The following is a 20077-nucleotide window of genomic DNA, read 5'->3' on the forward strand; positions in this document are numbered from 1 at the left end:
CCGAACCAAATAATTAAAACTGCAGAGAATCAAAGTATAATGCCTATATTTCTTTTCTCCCTTTACTATTCTGACGTTCGGAAAAAAAAATCGAAAATATGCAGCTCTTTATGTGAGAAATTGCCTCGTCGATAATTTAGACTAAATAGTTGTAATAATATTTGTTTTTCACTTATTTGATATAATTAAACGTTTCGAGGTGCTGGTTTGTAGAATAGATTTTTTTTTAATTGACTAAGATCAGTGAGGTAGATTTCAGTTTGATTTAAATGTTTGAAAGCTCCTTTGTGTTTTTCTTGTTCCAAACTAAAACATCAAATATTCTTTGATTTACTATATTTTTACAAATTTTATTTTATCTTCAACATAGTATACACATACAGTGTTGGAGATTTTCAGTTTCATTCATTTTTTAATCAATATTGAAAATATAGGTCTTACAATTCAATATCTAATCTTCAATGTTGCAAGTATAATGTACTCCTTGTTTCATATAAAATTTTAATTATAAACATCTTTGTAGACATAACTCGAAGTGTTTATTCATATACATCACACGTAGTATAAATATTCATGTGTAGTAAAAATCTTTTATGCAAAAGTTAAGTAGATAATTAAATATTTAAAAAATTTAATAAAATTATGGTTGATAATTGGTAAAAGAAATATATACACTAATATTTAATGACTGACTTGATAGTTCAATTAGTCCATTTGACTTGATTCTCAATTGAAAATTAAATGTAGTCCATAGTATTCAATTGATTGTAGAAAATTTTTAATACCATATCATGAGATGCTTAATAATTTAATTAAAAGATAGTTATTACAACTAAGACCAATAAATTAATGAAAAATTGTCTTAAAATTATTCTTTTTAAATATTCTATTCAATCCGTACTGTATTATATGTTCAATGTGTTGGCATACGCCTACACCAAAATCTTGCTCTAAAGTCATCACTGCAGGTCAAAAATGCTGGTGCAACTGGCGAGTGTACAATCATACGTACTGGACCATTGTGTCCAAGTGATAGTAACTGTTTCCTTGAAGCATTTCGAGAGTTCCAGGCACATAAAGATGTAGTAGCTTCATCAGGAAACATTACATAATCTTCTGTATGATTGAATATAGCTTGGGCTTTATGCTCTTGTTTACCTAAAAATTATAATGTGTCAAATGGTAACTTAATATATCAACTATACATTCCTATCTGCATTCTAATAAATCAAAAGTCAATTATACCTGTAGTTCCTGCACCAGTATAGGCAATCAAACACCTGCTTGTTGATAATTCCCAGAGTTTAATTAAAGAATCTTTGCCAGAAGACAATAAATACTAAAATAAAATATACAATTAGAAAAAATCTTTGTTTTAATTTTATTACTATAAATGAAAATACATACCTTTCCATTTCTTGTAAAAGCTACTGAGCATACTTGATATCCATCATGTGCTTTCACAAATGTGTTTATGCACCTATTGGAAACTCCATCCCATAGTTTGATACTACCATCTTTACTTGCCGATGCATAAGTTTTTGCATCAGGAGAATATTTTATGCTTGTGATACCACCTGTATGCTGGTGATTAGGAATACTGCATACATAACATTGTGCAGTGTTAACATCATACAAACGTATCACTGGATGATTTGTCCCAACAACAAGGTAATCACCAGTTGGATGAAAAGACAAGCATCTGATTTGGTCTGAATCTGTGATTGTACGAAAAGCTTTTTTAACACTAGCTTTACTGTAATCAAAGAGTTTCACTGAAAAATCTCTACTCCCAGAAACTAAAATAGGTTCTCTGGGATGAAATTCCAAACATGTGACTTCTTCCAAGTGGTCATATAATGTTCTAATTACAGGATGACCTCCAGTTTGATCCCCTGGCGTTACCTCTTCAGGAGCTGATTTAGCCAACATTCTATCAACATCCAAAATTTTAATAGAAGCATCAACTGAACCAGTGGCTATAAGCTGTCCATCAGCAGAAAATGCACCTGCTCTACAATTTCCTTTATGTGAAGTGACATATGCCGTTTCATATTGTGCTGGTTCTGGTGCTTGAGTAGTGGCTTCACATTCAAATTCTAAATCTAATCCAGGTCCTAATGTATTCTCAACTGGTGTAAATGATGACACATGATTGCTATCTTTCTTTGATCTATCTGGTTCATTTGCCATTCCAATTAACATAAGATGTAACAAGCGATCTGACGGTGGACATGGAGGCTCTGCTTGAGTCAAGTTTGACAATTGTACAGCTACTGTTTGGTGACCATCGTAAAACAATTGACTAAAAATTAAAAGAATAGATTTATCTTTTGTAAATGAAATTTCAAAGCTTGAAGAGCGAATAAAAACAGAATTCATCCATCAAACAAACTAAATTTATATTCTCAAATTTTAATGTAAGTAATAAAAGCGTCTAACATCGCCGTAAAATTAATTAAACTTTTGAAATAATGTTTATAATATGATAAACTTAGAAATGATGAACAAAAAACTATTCATACCTTATCATTAATCTATAGAGCATTTCTCTATTTTTTATAATATTTTTTGTGTCCACTTCTGTATCCTTCATGACTGCGTTGCCGTCGGTTTTTCCAGTTGAAGACTGAATGTTGGCTGTCTTATGTATTACTTTCTATAAATATAGTAAGAAATTATTATTTAGAAATCGTATTTCTGCTGTAACTTCGTATTGTTTATTCAAAGGTTATTGTTTCCACGTGCTTGATCTACTTGACATACTGAGAAAACTGGACATTTTCCTCTCGAACTTGGCAAGAAATTGGTCGGTCCCTAACCTTAAATGGCAAGTCACTTCATGTCTCGCGTATATCTGGTATTATAGCCGTGTTCAGAACGATTCTGAGACTTAAAAAATGACATGAATTTTGACATACATCACAGGATGTCATGAGCCACTGCGCAGCAAGCCATGCGCAGGTGATTTCTAGGGTTTTTGAAGGGGCGCGTATTTTGAATACAAAGTGATAAAAATGAAAACAACAAAAACATTACAATACATATTCCCCAAAAACAAACGATAAATTTTTATAAATTGACTTCTTTGGCTAGCACATCTTATTAATAATAAGAAATTTATATTTTTCACATAAAAATTTTTTATTTTAGGAAAGAAATAGCAAGAACTCTTTTTCTACTTATTTTGATTTTCTATTACTAAATGAATGCTTTAACTATGACGGCAAGTAAGTAGTATTTTTTTAAGTGATACTTTCCACCATAGTTAAAGCATTCATTTAGTAATAGAAAATCAAAATAAGTAGAAAAAGAGTTCTTGCTATTTCTTTCCTAAAATAAAAAATTTTTACGTGAAAAATATAAATTTCTTGTTATTAATAAAATGTACTAGCCAAAGAAGTCAATTTATAAAAATTTATCGTTTGTTTTTGGGGAATATGTATTGTAATGTTTTTGTTGTTTTCATTTTTATCACTTTGTATTCAAAATACGCACCCCTTCAAAAACCCTAGAAATCACCTGCGCATGGCTTGCTGCGCAGTGGCTCATGACATATCCTTCTTCAACGTGTCATGGTGTCAGAATTCATGTCATTTTTTAAGTGTCAGAATCGTTCTGTGAACACCCCAGTACACATACACATTTGAGAATGGAAATCGAGAGAGAAGACGACAGGTTAGAAAAAGTTGATACAAAAACACCTAAAACAAAAAAATCTAAAAGCAAAAGAAAATTAAGTAACAGTCATATCGTGAAGAAAAGAACACCCTTTCAATATCCAAAACAGAAGAATGAAGTTTACGCCAATAATAAGACAAATTTCAAGGTATGAAGAAACTATAAGTAAGATTGTACATGTTTGCAAGTGATTAAACAAAATGAAACATATTGTTTATAACTGTAACAGTTTAATTTTTTTAGTTAGCTTTATACCATTTTTGAAAAACAAAAGCTCGTTGTTTCTTATATAAATTGCTTTTTTTGCATTGTCTTTATCCATATTTTGTGTTTTTTTCTAGGCCCAGTTGAAACAATGTGAAAGAATCCTAGATTCTGGTGCCCAAGAAGTTATTATACACGGTCTGGGAGCTGCCATAAATCGTGCGTGTAGCTTAGCCTTGCATCTTAAAGAAATCCATCACGAAACTTTGGATCTAGATACCAAGATTAGCTCAGTAACATTAACTGGTAATTTATTTTTTGATTGATCAAATAATTAATAGATATCCATTTCTTATTATTTGAATTTGAATTTATTGAAATTATAGATGACCTAGAACCAAAAACTGATGATGCTAGTTATGAAATAAAGGAAAGAAAAAGCTCAGCAATACGTATTCGAGTATTTTTAACTGCATTCATAGGATCTCTCAGATTTGATAATACTCAAATAAATAATTAAGGCTTTTATGAAAATTACCAATATTAATATGATTTGTTGTAGTCTTAAATGAAATAAGTAAAGTTCATATTTTCATCATGATTTTTTCATTAGATGAACTAGTCCATTGGCTGGGATTGACTATCTTTGAAATATGGACAAACTTATTGTCATTAACAATCTTCACAATTTTACTTGCCTTCAAGTTAGATGATGAATATTTTTTGGGAAGTGGTGGCTGGTGGATAGTATTTTCTCCCTTATTTGTAGCAGATGGTATAAATACATATTTTTGTGCCATCATATTTATAAGGATGCGTATGGAAGGTATGGTCAAAGTGGGAATAATGAGAGCACTGTGGAGTTTGATATCACTGCTGTTGGTGTTTGTTTTCAAATACCTTCTATGCAAAAAATTATCTGGACAAAGTACACTTGAGTACTCTGAAGTTTTAAGTCCAGTGTTTATTCTTCTACAACTAATTGCTATAAGAGCCTGCCAGCTTCATTGACCCTACGATCATCGACAAAGTTTTGAGGATGCTTGTCAACGTATGACTACAATGTAATAAAAAGTGAGCAAGTGATGTGAAAGATACTAAATGACAATTCACATTGAATAATTGTGTTCAACTGAAGTAAAATATCAATGAGGTCCAGATTTTTACGTCATTGATTTTTACATGTAACTACTAACTAGTTGTGTTTTTGAATTACTTTTTAATTTTTTATATGAATTCTTATTGACATTAAAGTGATATGTAAAATAAAGTGCATATGAAATATACATTTTATTTTGTGGGTGTAATAATTTTATTTTTTCATCATGCGTGAAGATTATTTGAAAAGAAATGAGTTATGTAAATACAAATTTCTCATATTTCAATTTTGATTCCAAACCTACTTACATATGTTTAAGAGCATATTATAAAATTATAAGCTTATGTTTATAGTTGTAATTTCCTTCATCTAAATACTTAGGAATATTTTATACGTACTCAAATAAAACTAAAATAATTGTTAAAAAAGTTGCTGCAGAAATAATTATACACTGTTCTGTAACATTTATAATAAAATTTTCTTAATCAACAAACTAATTTTATTTTCCAAATTTAACATTTTAAGAATTGAAGATAATGTATGTGACATTACGAAAAAATTGTATATCGATTTTGGTTATTTTTTCTTTTTTGTGGAACCCACACGTAGAAGCTGCTTTAAAAATATTGAAATGTATATAACAGCTTTAATGACATAATTGATGATTTTCATTTTTAAATTATATCGAAAAAGCATAACATTACGATAAAAATAAATGACGTTTCTCTAAACAATCAGTAAAAGATTACCTAAAAAATTTCGGTTTCTTCTTTTCTAAATCAGTGTAAAATATTTTTAATGTTTTCTTCTATTAAAGTTATTTTTATCGTATTATCAACAATTGTTTCGTATTTTAAAACTGTTCAAAACTTTGAATCTAAATTACCTAAACAGAAAACTGTAATGAATACAAGTGATATAAAATTTTACATTTATTGTTTATTGTTGAAACCCAAGTAATTTTTACATGAGTACAAGCTTGTGGCTTACTTTTTTATATGTGATATAAAAACTTAAAATATCTTGAAATTTATAAGAGGTACAATACTCGTCAATAGTACATTACGATACAAGTGCGGTAAAGTAGATTTTTGTCTCGTGTGGTATTTGTGTCCGAGCGAAGCGAGGGTGGAAAGACACACGAAACGATAAACTCTTTCTCAAACATGTGTCGTGCTGTATTTTTTGATACGACGTGTGGTCTTTCTCGCATGCTCTGCGAAAAATGTGCGTTGAAAATCGTACTTTCCACATGTCGTTTTAAAAAATGCGGTACGACATATTTTCGGAAAAGTAAATTCTGATATCCTAATGTACTATTTAAACAATTTTTATATCTTATCTGACTAAAAGAAATGAATGTTGACATATCTGTCGTTGACTTAAAAAGTAAAGGAAAAAAAAAGAATGATTATTTTTTGCTTTCAAATTTATTTGTTTCAATTTCATTCCTATCAGGTAAAAATGTCAAAAAATGTAGCCTGGATACTATATACCTTGAATTAGAAGAAGAAATAAGAAGAAATAGATTCGGAAATCCTGTTGAAGATAAATACAGATATTCGTCATATAGGTAAAATTTTGCACAGATATAAGTTTCAGTTCTTATTCAACAATAATGTATAAATTTATTTTTTATTGAAATAAGAGTAGTACGTTATAATTAATCTACTTAAAAAAAATGTTTTCTTCACTTATGAGTTCTTACGAGACGAGTTGTACTTTATGAAGTATTCTTTTAATTCTTTTGCACGGAGCTTGAATGAAGTAAGATTTATTTGCTGAGCTACCCTCTCTCACTCTCTCTCAAATGTTAAGAATGAGAGTACATGAAAGATCGTAAGTTATCATTAAAAAAAATGGTTAACAAAAAATTTTAACAAGTAAAAAATTTTCTTCACCAGGATGGCTATTAATTGAGATATAAATTGACCTTTTAAACAAATTTTGTTCATATGTTAGCACAAAGCACTACTCTACTTTATTTTCAACGCATGTCTGACTATTGCAATGGTTTGCTCACTAATAATATTCTATCTTGGGAAATAACGTCTCGATTAATCGTCCTTAGTTTCTAGAAACTCAACAATAACAAATATTAGTTGTTCTTTATTTCCGCAAATATTTTTAACTTCATCGCATTTGTTAATTCTTTTAGAACGTCATTTTTTAAACAACCGCAAAGTATGTACATCTCTGTATGTATATCTATTCGCTTATGAAAAAAAATATCAATCTCGAGCAGCTCTTGTGACTAAGATAGTTGGCAAGCTGAAAAAGAAAATCGAATAAAGCAAGTCTAGTGCAAGAGATAATTGAAAGCATTCGAGCAAATTGTCAAGCTCTCCTCTGGCTCTCGTGACGCGAGTAGCTGTAGCAGGCTTTAGGTGTATATAACGATATCAGGTCTCTCGGGTCGCGAGAGCGCATTCAGAGAAGTATGCGCAAAGAGGCGGCAGGTGTTGCAATTAGCGTTAATGACCGCACGGTAGCGATGGAATTAGCGAACAAACAAATTGTTGTGAGAGCAGCAACGGGGTAGCCATCCGGTCAGTAGTAGAGCGAGAGAGAGGTCGCCCCTCGAGCCCGCAGTACATTCAGCGGTGTAGGCTTGCGCGACGCCAAAATCAATATTCCCACCCCCGAGTGCGACGGTGGTGGCAAAGGGGGGAAAGAGAGAGAGAGAGAGAGAGAGAGAGAGAGAGAGAGAGAGAGAGAGAGAGAGAGAGAGAGAGAGAGAGGATCGGCTTCGGTGGCACAGCTCTCTGGCTTTGAGCGCCAGTGGCACGCCAAGTGGTGCTGGGGCTGCGCGCGAGATTTTTCCTTCGCCTGCTTGCGTGTTCGTGCCTGTTGCTCCGTCGCCTAGCGTTCGTCTGTCCTCAGTGGTCGAACGAATCGAATCCTCCTTGCGGGCGCGAACAGCAGTCCAGCAGACCGGCCAGTAATGTGCGCTCCGCACAAGTGCACGGAGCATGGATGGCCTGCCGTCTCACACGCGTGGTTCGTGCTGCTGCTTGCATGCAACAATTGTCTTTTCACCCACTCGCGAGCATTGCTCTGACACCTTCTGTGCCTGTGTATCTGAGTATCCGTATGTGTGTTACTCGCTCATGGCTATTTTTAAAGCTGTCGATTTTTTTTCCGCCCGCGCGGCCCTCGACAACTACTACTCTTCTTGAGACTCGCGGAGAGAGAGCGAGTGAAAGCCTTTTGTTTGGACATGACCAAGAAAACCCATTTTCTCAGGGTCGAAATCTATATCTTTTCAATTCGACCCCCGAGTCAAAGTGAATGCTAAATATGCCAGACTTCACTCTTTCTTGGATCTCATATATTTTTTTCATATTAAGCTAGATAATCTTTGTTTTTTTTTTTTTTTTTCTTTTTTTCAACAATTCTGGTTCGTATATTTTATTCGTGCGCCTATGGAATTCGCGAATTCGCTATTGCACTAAGGCTCGATTGGTTTTTGGCATGCCCTTTTTGAAATGACAATCGCTGTTTTCATTAATTCCCACCTGTAGTACTACTCCTGCTTTATTAATACCGTAGAGGATGAAAGAGAAACACAGACGACTGATGTGTCAACTAGATAAGCGTTGTAATTTAATCTACTGAATGAACAAAGTAAGATATGAATGAGGGATATTAAAGATGATTATTTTCTTGTCCCGTGCACGTTCCAAGGTATAAATGATTCAATACCGATTCCCGGTCAAAACTGCTCGACTCTGCTGACGTTGATCACAACGCCGTCGTGGGAGTCGGTCAACCACGATTTGAGATGGCATTTTTTATTACACACCTATACCTTCGCCTGCCTGTTCTTCGTGCTCAGTTTCTACACCTTCTTTTCGTTCCTGAACTTGAGGTAAGACATTAGGAAAGATACCGGGGAAAAAATAATGTATATATCACTGAGACATGTAAAAATTTCAGATCTTTAATGTCAAGGCCTCCCTTCATGTCTACAATAAATATTTTCCTGTGCCTACTGGGCGCTTTGAGGTGCGCTTGCCTCCTGATAGACCCGTATAATCTGAAAGAGGTAGGTGGTTTACCAGAACAAAACGATGAATGAGGAGTCATTGGGCATTTGTGTGTGTGTATCGTAGACAATGCCGCTAGTCATCGGCTCGATCATTTGGGATATTGGATTTCCCTTCATTACCTCGGCGTTTTGTCTCATACAATTAGCTTTCCTTCAACTAACTCAGGTGAGTATCGAAGCGTCGAATCCGGGGCTTTGGGCGGTGCGAGAGCGAACCGTACGCGTGCGTTGACGAAACAGCAACATTTGTTTGGCTTGACAAATGACACGTTTCGCTCTCGCTCGTGCGCGCATCGCTTACAGCCCCAATAATCAATGTGGCAGAGAGCAGCAGCGTAGAGGAGTGCGTGTGTCTGTGTTCGCAGGTAAAGTTCGGCCTGGAGCGCTTTCAAAAGGAGACCTACCTCAGTCTAATGATTATCTTCCATATCTCGTGCGTAATAATAAGCGACGTCACCCTGGCCTTCCACGTAAGCTACATGTCTAAGTACGTAGTTCAGATGGTCTTCCTAATCTGGGCGCTGATGCTGTACGTGAGCTTCCTTTACGCGGGCTACAAGGTCAAGGCGCTGCTTGATACCCTGCCGAGCAACTTGTTGGCTCGCGAGGGCTCCGGCGCCAATCAGAAAGGTCGGTGGGTTCTCGTGCGCATCGAGAGAACAGGTGCGGTCTGCAAAGCATCTTCGGACCCTTACTCACGCTCGTTCGCTTGTTTTCTTACCGCGCGTCCGCTGCCTCGCACATAGGCATAATGCAGCTTGCCATGCTAGCACCTTACAATAATCTGGCCACCTCGGTAGCGGCCGCGCTCGTGCCCACCCTGCTTGGACCCACCAAGTTCAAACCATCCGTCGATGATGCCACAGCTAAGCCCACAGCCAAAGGCCCTGAAAATAATAACCCCAGCTTCAATTCCAGTAAGTTTATATCCACGCCTCTTTCTTTCCCTCTTCGTTTTCTTGCTCTCCATGTACTCTGTCAATGGTTATTTGTCTGGTCTTGTTGTCTGTCTGTCTGTGTGCGTGCATTATCGTTCTCTTAACACGTCGACAACCATCTGCTTAATTACCTTAGAATGAGTGCTTTACACGTATAACGATGTCAATACTAGATATGCGACTAAAATACCATTCCGCAGTGAAAATTTCACTTAATTTCCTTCCAAGCGACTTATTTGTAAGACATTGTAGAACCAAAAACATTGAATGTTTGACGCTTAGTTTATTTCAGCACTCATATTATACGCATACGTATAGAAAGTAGGGCAGAGATGAACACTCTTGTCGATTACTACTTCTCATTAGACGAACGTTAAGTTGTTAAAATTGTCGTACATAACTATCAGTGAACGCCCAACTATGGATTTATTGTTTTCAAAAGAGTGAACTATTTGAATACATAGAATTATATGTAATTTTCACCAGATAAGCTTCATTGATTGCAATAACACGCCATATTGGACATGTACAGTTAATGCTTATTTAACGGATGTTTGTGTGCTTCATTATACTTATCGACGTAACAGACGAGAAAGCCTGGTACATTATTCAATATCAATTTTCGGAGATGAGCCTCTTGAAATTCTATAAATTTGGTATGTGAAGATGACTGCTATCTTTTCGACATACGCGTCGGCATTCGTGTAATCAAAAACTCATCAACCAGAACAAAAAGTTTTCTACCTTAACGCGGCAAATCTTCCTGCACAGAATAGCTTTTATCGATTTGTTACATAATTTTGTGTCATCGTAGCAAATAGTAGTACCACGTTGTCTGACTAAACATTTGACGCACTACTTACTTTGATGTTCACTGCTGCGCGTAATATGTACTTATCAAGTGCATGCTGAACTTTTTAACGTATATAATGAAAGTCATGTCAATTATCAGTAACTGCAAGATTGTTGAAGGCCCTATAATTAAAATACAAAAAGTGTATAAATTGATCAAAGTATAAAATGGTTACCCATTGGCTGCTTCCTCGTAACCTTAATTGTATCCAGAAGTTGCGAATGAAGAGCTCAAACATTACTAATATCTTGCATTAAAATTGACAAGTCTCGTACATCATAGACCAGCAGCAGCAGTCGCAGCAGCAGCGTCAGGGTAACGGTAAATCGTTGACGAGTCGATTGAAATCGCCGCCAACGACAGCAATTCTACTTGGTAACGACGAGGAGGTCGAAGATATGCAACAGCAGCCAGCGATCTCTACAGTACCTGAAGTATACGTAAGGCCACCAACGCCGACACCCTCCATTGCAAACTTACCCATCATCACCGTGTCCAGTCCAAGTAGACGTAGCTCACTTGCCAGCCGACGTGGTAGCGACGTCTCGCAGACTCGCAATTCCCGACGCGCGTCCGAATGCAGTGTACGCTTTGTCAACGAGGACGAGGCGATCTCGGCAAACGATCAAGCATCTCCAGGTCCGTATCTGTCTCTCTCTCTCTCTCTCTCTCTCTCTCTCTTCAGCGCTTTTTCGTTTCTGGGTCACCTAATTAGTTTTCAGCCCTGAGTGCACGTTCCCCGGCTGGACGACACTGCTACGCTATACTTGCTCGCGGCCAGCTGCCCCTCCATATACGCGAGGACGAACAAATGTTTTCCACTCTGGAATACTTTTAAACGAATTATAGCCGCTGCCTGGCACGGCCGCGAGTTAGACTTGTGTGTACGTGTAGGCGAAGGACAATTTCCTTTTCCACCTTCATGTATTCCCTGCCGCCTCTCATTTCGTTAAGCTTGGATCAGGCAGTTCGCGATTATATGGCTTTTAAACTTATCTCGACAAATCAAATAATAGCTATCCGCGTTCTTATTGGCACATCCAGCGAATCTCGAGATATATAATCCAGAGAGGAATAGAGATGCCAGGATTGATAGTCGGCCGAGCAAAGCTTCTCAGACAGATTTCAATCGATATTTAGGGCTGAACGTTCCTTATTTCCCCGTCTTACCATATACGATACGCTCGACTGCTAGCTGTTACTGACGTCACTTCTAACTCTCGCATTAAACCTTTCATTTCGCGTGAGGCGTTATTTGTACATCGCTACGCGCTATTTGCCGGGCAATTTCATTTTATATACCGCGCTGTGTTATAGAGAGCCTCGGTGGTTTATGACTCGAGTCAGCTGCAAGCTAAGAAATTTCAATGGTAAAATTCTCAGACACTAGACTTCCTATTATATCTGCGGACACGTAAATGGAATTAGCGTGGTTACTTGCTTCGACTTGTTTTTATGACTGCCGCACCATAGAGAATTTATAGCTGCAAAGTGCTTACTTTCAACGAACGACATGGGTAGGCAATAACGTATAATGGTGCTTTCTTATCGCGTTGTCGGTGGATCCGCTTTGCGCGAAAAATAAAACCAATGTCAATATTGTGACTGCGCTGCACGCGTAACGAGCGAATCGGGCATTTGTTCGTTTGATTTGATTAGGCGGATCAGCTAAGAAGTAAGCTGGCGACAAATAGAAAAGAAAACAGCAGACCGATGAGTACGCAGCAAGCGAGCGCCAGCACACTTCAATCTGTAAAAAGATCAGGCGAAGCTTGCTCGCTCGCGCGAGTGGCTCGACGGGAAATCAATATAAGAACAAACCGTCGCAAATACGCATTTGTTTACGCAACGCCCAGTAGGTGCACACGCGTACACAAGCGGGAGGGCGACTGGGGCGGGGAGGGGGGCTATAGTGTACACGCGATTAATTTGGCATTGAGGGACGCTTGTTGGGTTGCGTAATACGAGCGCTTGTTTTGCACGTAGGCGCAGGTAAGCGAAGCCCAGCCGAGCCGAACTCGCCGTCGCTCGATGACAGGCAACCCGAGGGTATACTCCGGCGCAACTCCGACTGCATTACATCCCAAGGCAGTAGCCGCGACCTACGGCGTGGATCGGATGTTAGTGGCGGCGAGACCAAGATACGATCGCAATTCGCCAATAAGCTCAGGCGAAATAGCGACTTTGGCAACAGGACACCCAGGAGGGCCCAGCCCGAGGAGTCGAAACTCGCTAAGATTCTTGATATCAGCCCCTCCGGTGAGTTTTCAACGCAAGATTGCATGGAACTGGTTGCCGTCGACGTGACAACGAAATGGAAACGACGCAAACCGAGCGACAGAATGCTACACGAGGTCGGTGATGCAAAGTGTAAAAGTAACGCGTATACGGGACGTGCATCTGATAAATACTTATTTATTTCCTAAATCGCTCGATCTCGGATCGTCGACCGTTCGCGGTTCTACGTGCTGCGATTATTGTGTGCCTCGAGCGACGCAAAATTATGCGTTACTGTCGGCACGATGTCGATAAAGCACGACATGAAAAAATGTCCTCGAAAAGGAGCTGGTGGAAAAGGCGAGTGCCTTATCGCGAGGTATAGTCACGGGGAGGGAGAATGAAATTCTTTAAATATCCGGCGGAAGAAAGGGACGGCGATTTGATTGCAAGCTGGACATCTGGCGCGCGATTGTGACGCAAATAACCAATTTAAATGCGTGCGTCATTCTTATTTCGCTTATTAGCAAATGGATTGCGCCGGTTATTAATATGATTCTGCCATGCTTTATCGACGATTCTGCCGACTGCGCGGAAAATAAATGAAGGGTAACGAAGGAAAGGAAGAGCGAGGAAACGGCTCTGGGGCAAAATCAACGAGCACATAGAGGAAAGAGTGCGCGCGAACAAGTGGCTTAATGTTGATTGATTAAGATGCTTCTAAAGAGATCGATCGTGTCTCTGACGCTTCGTCTAATACGTGTGTTTATGAGATACTCCCCACTCTCGGACGCTTTCTCTTCGGCCTTTCAACGCTTGTTAAATCCCGTATCAGCATGCATTTAACATTGCAAACGACATAAGCGGGACGGGCAATTGAATTCGATTACCTTTTACGTGCGATTGACGCTCCAAACTATTCCGATTGTCTAACTAGAGCTATACCGCACTTTTTAGCTACCTCGAAGACAAGAAGCTTTAAATTTTTCAAACAATTTATCACACCACGTGCTGAATCGAAAGTCCGGACTCGTCAATTTTTTTATCAGTTACAAATTACTAGTATATTGTAAACACGGCATATCTTTATGCATATCACTTGAATATATTGAAATCGACATTTAATTTTGTCAAACTGTTTGAAAAGTTGCTTTTTTACTCTTTTCCTTGAACAACTTATAAAATTATATCTATAAGTAATGTTTCCAGGCAATTTTCTGATAAAATCATAATGCGTTTGAAACACCGAAGGTTTTAAATCAATTTCACGCTAGTCGACCGCAACAAAGCTCAAACTATGAGCCTAAAGGGCTCGACGTCTGAATTTCATAACCAATTACAAGCTCATTTACTTCGCTTAGTAACGACCTCTCAGAGCGCATCACCATTGCGTTTCACCTTACAAGTGAAGTGACTTTTTAATTTTTATGTTACGGTATTTCATAGTCCACTCTTGCTTCTATAGGAATATTACATTTTTAATTTAGTTTTTGGAGCACTACTTGCTTTTAGAATATGTATACAATTTTCATTTAATTTGTATAAACACGTACTTGGCCTCAAGTGCATACTATAGTTAACATATCTGTTAAATGAATAAATGTTGGTATTATACACACACACACACATATACACACATACACTCATAAATATAGTATAACATATATTTCTACAATGAGAGCATTGCAGGCTGAGATTTGCATTTCTTCGGTACGCCAGATTCTTTGTAAAAATCCACATAGAGCGTAAAAGCAAAAAAGAAAACCAGGGTAGCTACATATCTGTGATGATAACGGTTATACCTGTAGGGTATTTTCTGTTAAATTGCGGCGCGAATATCGATTTAAAAATTACAGTAGCGAATTTAAAAATAATCACGTATGTTACCAAAGTAATTTTTATGTAAAAAACATTTACTTGGGTATCGATAATGACAAAAGTGTTAGCTTGAAAAATCTTTAATTGATTCAAGCTCTTAATGAAAAGTTAACTGAATTAACCACGTTGATGTGTTTGTAAATTTGCTGCGTCGCGAACTGTCAGTTTTCCTTGATGCAGGTACGTCGCTTCCTGAAACTCTGCCTTTACACGCCAGATTGACACGTCAGATATGCGCTGCATCATATATATATATAGCAAATTTGCGAGTAGGTCGAGCTTGGGCCATAGTGTGGAACTTGCTACTTTCTTCGATATCACTTTCAAAGTACTTGAATAATCGCTTGTTATATAAAGCGTTTTATTTACCATATTTTTTTACCGCTAAATATTTCGATGTTGCTTTTGACGTATATATCAAAATGCGAGTACTCATTTGGATATTTATCAAAGTTGTCAAAGTATAAGCAAAAAGAGGTCAGCTAAATTTTAAAACTTTATTGTCCTTTATTTTCACGTTACTCGTTATCAGAATTTACGAGGTGAAACGTCATATTTCAAAGCTCTCCGATTATAATCCAATGAAGGATCATGATCTGCCTTTCACGAAAATGTTAGTCTACAATAACTAAGTCATGATATTCTATCACATCAGTTACTAAAATTTAATTATATACATGAGGGATATATGTGTTGGCAATAAAAAAAGAAGTAGCACAATGACTTTTTTTGTGTAATCTTGCAAATAAGCACAATCAAATCTACCTGTACAGTTGAAAGTAATTTTGTACTTGAAAGTAAATTGAATTACCAATGATTGTGTCTGAAACAGGCTCTCGACGTAATTCGGACTTGGGCAGTCTGGCGCCAAGCCGAGCGGTAGAGTCACGTCGTAATTCGGACGTGGGTCGGAGCGCGGAGCGTCGTGGTTCGGATATTGGTTTCATGAAAGCCCAACCGAGCGGAGCCAGTCGTCGTAGCAGCGACGTGAGCATTCGAATTCTCGAACGCAGTCCGTTGCACCATCCAACGAGCCCAACAAACAAAACATCCGAGGGTACGACCAAGCTGACCGAGAATGAGCAAGCGGACGATAAATCGGCACTCGTCGATGGCACTTCGACGAGCGAGGAACAGAGTCCCGGTAAAACGGGCAAAAAGAATCTCTCGTGGAAGAGCGACAGTGTCAAGGAAGAGCATCACGAGGACATTACGGCCGAGACTAGTTTATTACCTGATGGCCAGCAGCCTCGTGGCGCCACGGTATGTTTGCTTTTAATTCACCGACCTACTGACCATTGCCAACACAAATACTCGACTATATCCAAAACAAAACATTCGTGGAAAGTTTTGAGAGGGGTGCACTTTAATACACGAGTTTTCATTATTTTCTTGTTGCTTGCGAGCTGCTGGACTTTTCAAGGCTTCTATGCTGATCTATCGCTTCAGAGCCGAATTGGTTTTTATTTCTTCTTTCTCTCGAGATAAGTGCATTTTGAAAGATATATATTTATTCGTGTATCTTTTATGAAAAACGCAGCTTTTATTCGCGTTTACCTCTGAAAAAGACCTTCGGATTTAATTACCACGATATTCGATACTCTCATCGAAGTAAAAAAAAAATCAAATCGCGAGCATAGATCTGATAGAAGAATAAATCTTTTTCAATTGCATTTTGAACTCTATCCTATATATGTTGCTCGTTTCGAATTCAGATACACGAATCGACGATCGCAAAATAATTCGTGAAAATCCACTTTATCGAGGTCGTTGTGGCCTTTTAATCATCGAACATTCCGAAAGCGCAAATGTATCGATCGATATTGAAGACAAGCATGACTTATTTTTCAACGGAGAACATACAGAAATGTTATTTTCAGTTGATGTAGCTAAGAGAAAGTAATTTTATATTTTAAGGACTTAGAGTAATGCTACCGTGTTCGCAGAAGAGAATGTCCTTTCAACAAAGCCTTTGTTATACATTTCTTTTCTTTGAAATAAAAACCTCTAGAAAATTAAAAGAACATTCTTTTGTAGCAGAAAAATAATGTTGCCGTAAAAGTCTTGCAGAAATTCTTAAGCAAGCTTCATTATTAAATCCTTCAAATCATTCAATTGATTTTGCAACGCGGTAATATGCGGAGCCAACTTATACATTCTCATTTAAATTCCAAATAAAAGAGTACATCTATAATTCATGTAGGTATCACCTTGAAATGTCCATCGCAAAGCATCGGTTGAATTTCATAATAGAGTTGTATGTAGAGAGCGCGATTAATATCTGTTGCCTGTAAAACGAGAAATATTAGGTGGACAATTTTGTAATTTCAGGGCGCGGACTTTACTCTTCATTCAATACTGAACCACATTGCGTACGTTAATCGGGCGAAGTCGGATTCGCCATTGTACATTCCCGAGGCGGCGACAGCCGCCGCTAGAAGGGCGCAAATCAAAAGAGTCCTCAATGTTACCTACACCACCGCTGTACTTGGCATCTTACTTTGCCTTTTAGACGTTGGTCGCATCTTTGGACCTTACGGTAAGTTGAAGATTTTACACGATAAAATAAATAAATTCAACTTATACAAATCTTGGAACATTTCAAAATGTCTGTTTTAATTAGCGTCATTCATATTTATTTTCCCGTTTCATTTGATAACCTGTGCAATACTTTCTCGTATTAAACATTAATTAGTTTCTACGCGCCTAGCATTGAGCGTTCATTAGGCTCATACCACAAATTTCAGGCGCTTTATGTTTCGATAAATAATTATTGAAGATAACGTTCAAGAGCTATTTTGAGCTAAATTTAATTCTATCCACAATGAACCATAATACATTACTTTGAAATCGATTTCTCACTGTTATGAGGGAGATGCAATCAATTTTGTTTTCGAACATCATTTAACAAAATCACACTGCTTATCGATCTTCTCGATCATTATGAAAAAAAATTATCAAAAGCCTTTCCCATATTCACTTTCGAATAGAACAATAGCGGTAAATAATAGTTGAACAATTTTATTGTTAACTGTATACGTGCCATATAAAAGTAACTTTGAAAGTTATATCATCTTACACATTACTCAGTATTGCTGTAATAAGAGCAAACTCTGCATAATCCAGAGAAACTTTCAAGCTGATGTTTATTAAAACTTTGCGCTCGGGAGATTTCAATAAAGTTCGTCGAAAAATTTTCTAGTATAAATCAGAACTTACCGATATTCAAAAGCTCGTAAAAGATTGATGAAATACACGTACGGTTTAATACGCGTGAAGTACATAAATGATAACATTTTCTTCTGTATAGCAGGCTTTCATGTGATAAAATAATCCTGTTCATTGTGAGTGTTATAAATGTGAGATGGTTGAAAGCAAAACTATACGGCGCAAACACTAACTAACGTAACTGAACCCGTGCACCTTGTTTATAGGCGTGATATTATGCTCGCGATACATAATCCATTAGTAGATTTAACAAATGAACATGTTTGAAGGAAAACAAATATTTTGTTTGAGTCATGATCTTTTTTCCTTTGGTTAATTGTAATTTATTCTTTTCTGTGAATTTGTTTTTGACACTGTAATCTTTAGATATTTTGAATCAAAAGTGATGTGATTCTTATTGAAAACCTCATTTATTTCGTAAGACTTAATAATTTTCAATATGAGAGTTTATATTTCAAGCTTATAAGATTAATTTACGGTTGACATTAAAGTAGTACATCTCGATGGTAAAGAGAAATGTTGTTCTGTTAGAAAGAACAGTAACATTCATTTGTCCTGAGTAGGATTACTGGCGGAGACAATGAGATATGGGACAAAACCGTTGGTGTGGCAGTTTCCAAAGCCCTGGCCGTGGATAATCTATCAGACGTTGTGCCGCTTCCTCGAGTTGGTGATGGGTTGCGCGATGGCCAGCATAACGAAGCAGCCGTCAGCGAGTCCCCGACACCAATATTTAAGCAGCTATCCTTCTTACAATTTGCGCATGAAACAGCGTGACAACCTTTACATTTAAACAAAAATTCAAAGCAATACTAAATCAACAATTTCGTGTATAATGAAGGTTCAACGTTAAAACAAACAAAAAAAAAAGAAAAAAACAAAAAGTCAAGAACAAGCTAAGACTGAGAGCGTAATCGGGATGCCAAAGTTTTTTTCGCTATTTTAACCGTTTTATCCTCAAAAGTGATGTTGCCACAAAAAAACATATAGCGATGTTTATATATCTCTCATGCCTCGCTAGTGGAGCTTTGTTCGACTCTACGCATTTCCGTTCGATTGCCCTTCTTATTTTCGCGTAGAGCGAATATAGTGTATTTACGAGGATTATTTATTTTTTGGATCTATATAGCATAATCAATGGTTTTCCACTTGTGATGCTACTACCGAGTCAGTTTTATGATATTATTCCATGTGACATCTTTCTCCTATTCTAAACTAAGAGTGGAATTTATCGCTGTGAGTACATATGAAAGTCAATTTCTTAATTCAATTACGAGAGACAAAGTACTACGTAATGTTTTTATTATCTGCTTTATTATTCCTAGTTTACTTTTATTTAGTTAACTTGTCAATTTCTTATTATTAGTCTGAATAATTTTGTTTATTGTTGATAATTCATTGATGGCATCAAACAGAAATACCATACGAGAATTTTTAGTTTATTTAATTTGTTGAAATTAAGAATGAATTAATTTAATTCGACGAAATTCTTTATTTTTGTCTGCAGTACAATGAACAACATTCTGTTGATCCCATCAAGTAATCAGAAGATAATATGATTTTGTGTACTACAAATGCAAATGATTAATGTATAAGCAGCGACTTTTTCAACAAAAAATATTTAGATTAACGCAGCAATAGGACAGTGTGACATTCTAAAAAAAGGTAACTGTGTTCATATGATGTACACTTAAGGAGTGAATTTTCAAAATTCGTACGTATTTAGCAAAAAAACGTCATATAATCAAGCAAAAATTGACAAAGGAAATTTCTTTTCAATCAGCAATATTTGTCTAGTTTTTCCGTAGCTTATTCTATTATTTTTCATGGTATTCTTATAAATAATCTACAATTTTTAACGAATCGAGTACGACATTCAGTATTAATGAAATTAAAAAACAAAAAAGTACCTAAAAATCTTTCAGTAC

At 36.8% G+C, this 20077-nt stretch overlaps 3 protein-coding genes across 8 annotated transcripts; 2 read left to right on the plus strand and 1 right to left on the minus strand.

Moving 5' to 3' along the window:
• Positions 1 to 370: 370 nt before the first annotated feature.
• LOC131668655 (cleavage stimulation factor subunit 1) lies at positions 371 to 2862 on the minus strand. 2 transcript variants are annotated; one of them, XM_058943007.1, is made up of 5 exons: positions 2767 to 2862; positions 2526 to 2659; positions 1408 to 2305; positions 1246 to 1339; positions 371 to 1158 (listed from the first exon to the last, which is right to left on the minus strand). In XM_058943007.1, the coding sequence occupies exons 2-5, from the start codon at positions 2594 to 2596 to the stop codon at positions 914 to 916; spliced, it is 1308 nt and encodes a 435-aa protein (XP_058798990.1). In that variant the 5' UTR covers positions 2597 to 2659; positions 2767 to 2862; the 3' UTR covers positions 371 to 913. The 2 variants fall into 2 exon arrangements, with proteins under 2 accessions (XP_058798990.1, XP_058798989.1); XM_058943006.1 differs by having other exon boundaries at positions 2526 to 2854.
• Positions 2863 to 3628: 766 nt separating this feature from the next.
• On the plus strand, positions 3629 to 4554 carry LOC131668660 (ribonuclease P protein subunit p20). Its single transcript, XM_058943016.1, has 3 exons — positions 3629 to 3829; positions 4023 to 4191; positions 4272 to 4554. The coding sequence occupies exons 1-3, from the start codon at positions 3653 to 3655 to the stop codon at positions 4403 to 4405; spliced, it is 480 nt and encodes a 159-aa protein (XP_058798999.1). The 5' UTR covers positions 3629 to 3652; the 3' UTR covers positions 4406 to 4554.
• Positions 4555 to 7778: 3224 nt separating this feature from the next.
• On the plus strand, positions 7779 to 19033 carry LOC131668699 (uncharacterized). 5 transcript variants are annotated; one of them, XM_058943075.1, is made up of 11 exons: positions 7779 to 7984; positions 8672 to 8855; positions 8924 to 9032; positions 9100 to 9201; positions 9380 to 9665; positions 9782 to 9952; positions 11094 to 11465; positions 12813 to 13085; positions 15754 to 16184; positions 17253 to 17460; positions 18713 to 19033. In XM_058943075.1, the coding sequence occupies exons 1-11, from the start codon at positions 7957 to 7959 to the stop codon at positions 18940 to 18942; spliced, it is 2394 nt and encodes a 797-aa protein (XP_058799058.1). In that variant the 5' UTR covers positions 7779 to 7956; the 3' UTR covers positions 18943 to 19033. The 5 variants fall into 5 exon arrangements, with proteins under 5 accessions (XP_058799058.1, XP_058799059.1, XP_058799060.1 ...); XM_058943076.1 differs by having other exon boundaries at positions 11109 to 11465; XM_058943077.1 differs by having other exon boundaries at positions 9401 to 9665.
• The last annotated feature ends 1044 nt before the right edge of the window (positions 19034 to 20077 follow it).

Source organism: Phymastichus coffea, unplaced genomic scaffold (genome assembly GCF_024137745.1).
Source record: "Phymastichus coffea isolate CEN01 unplaced genomic scaffold, Cenicafe_Pcof_1.1 PCOF00082, whole genome shotgun sequence".
In the NCBI taxonomy this organism is placed as follows: Eukaryota; Metazoa; Arthropoda; class Insecta; order Hymenoptera; family Eulophidae; genus Phymastichus; species Phymastichus coffea.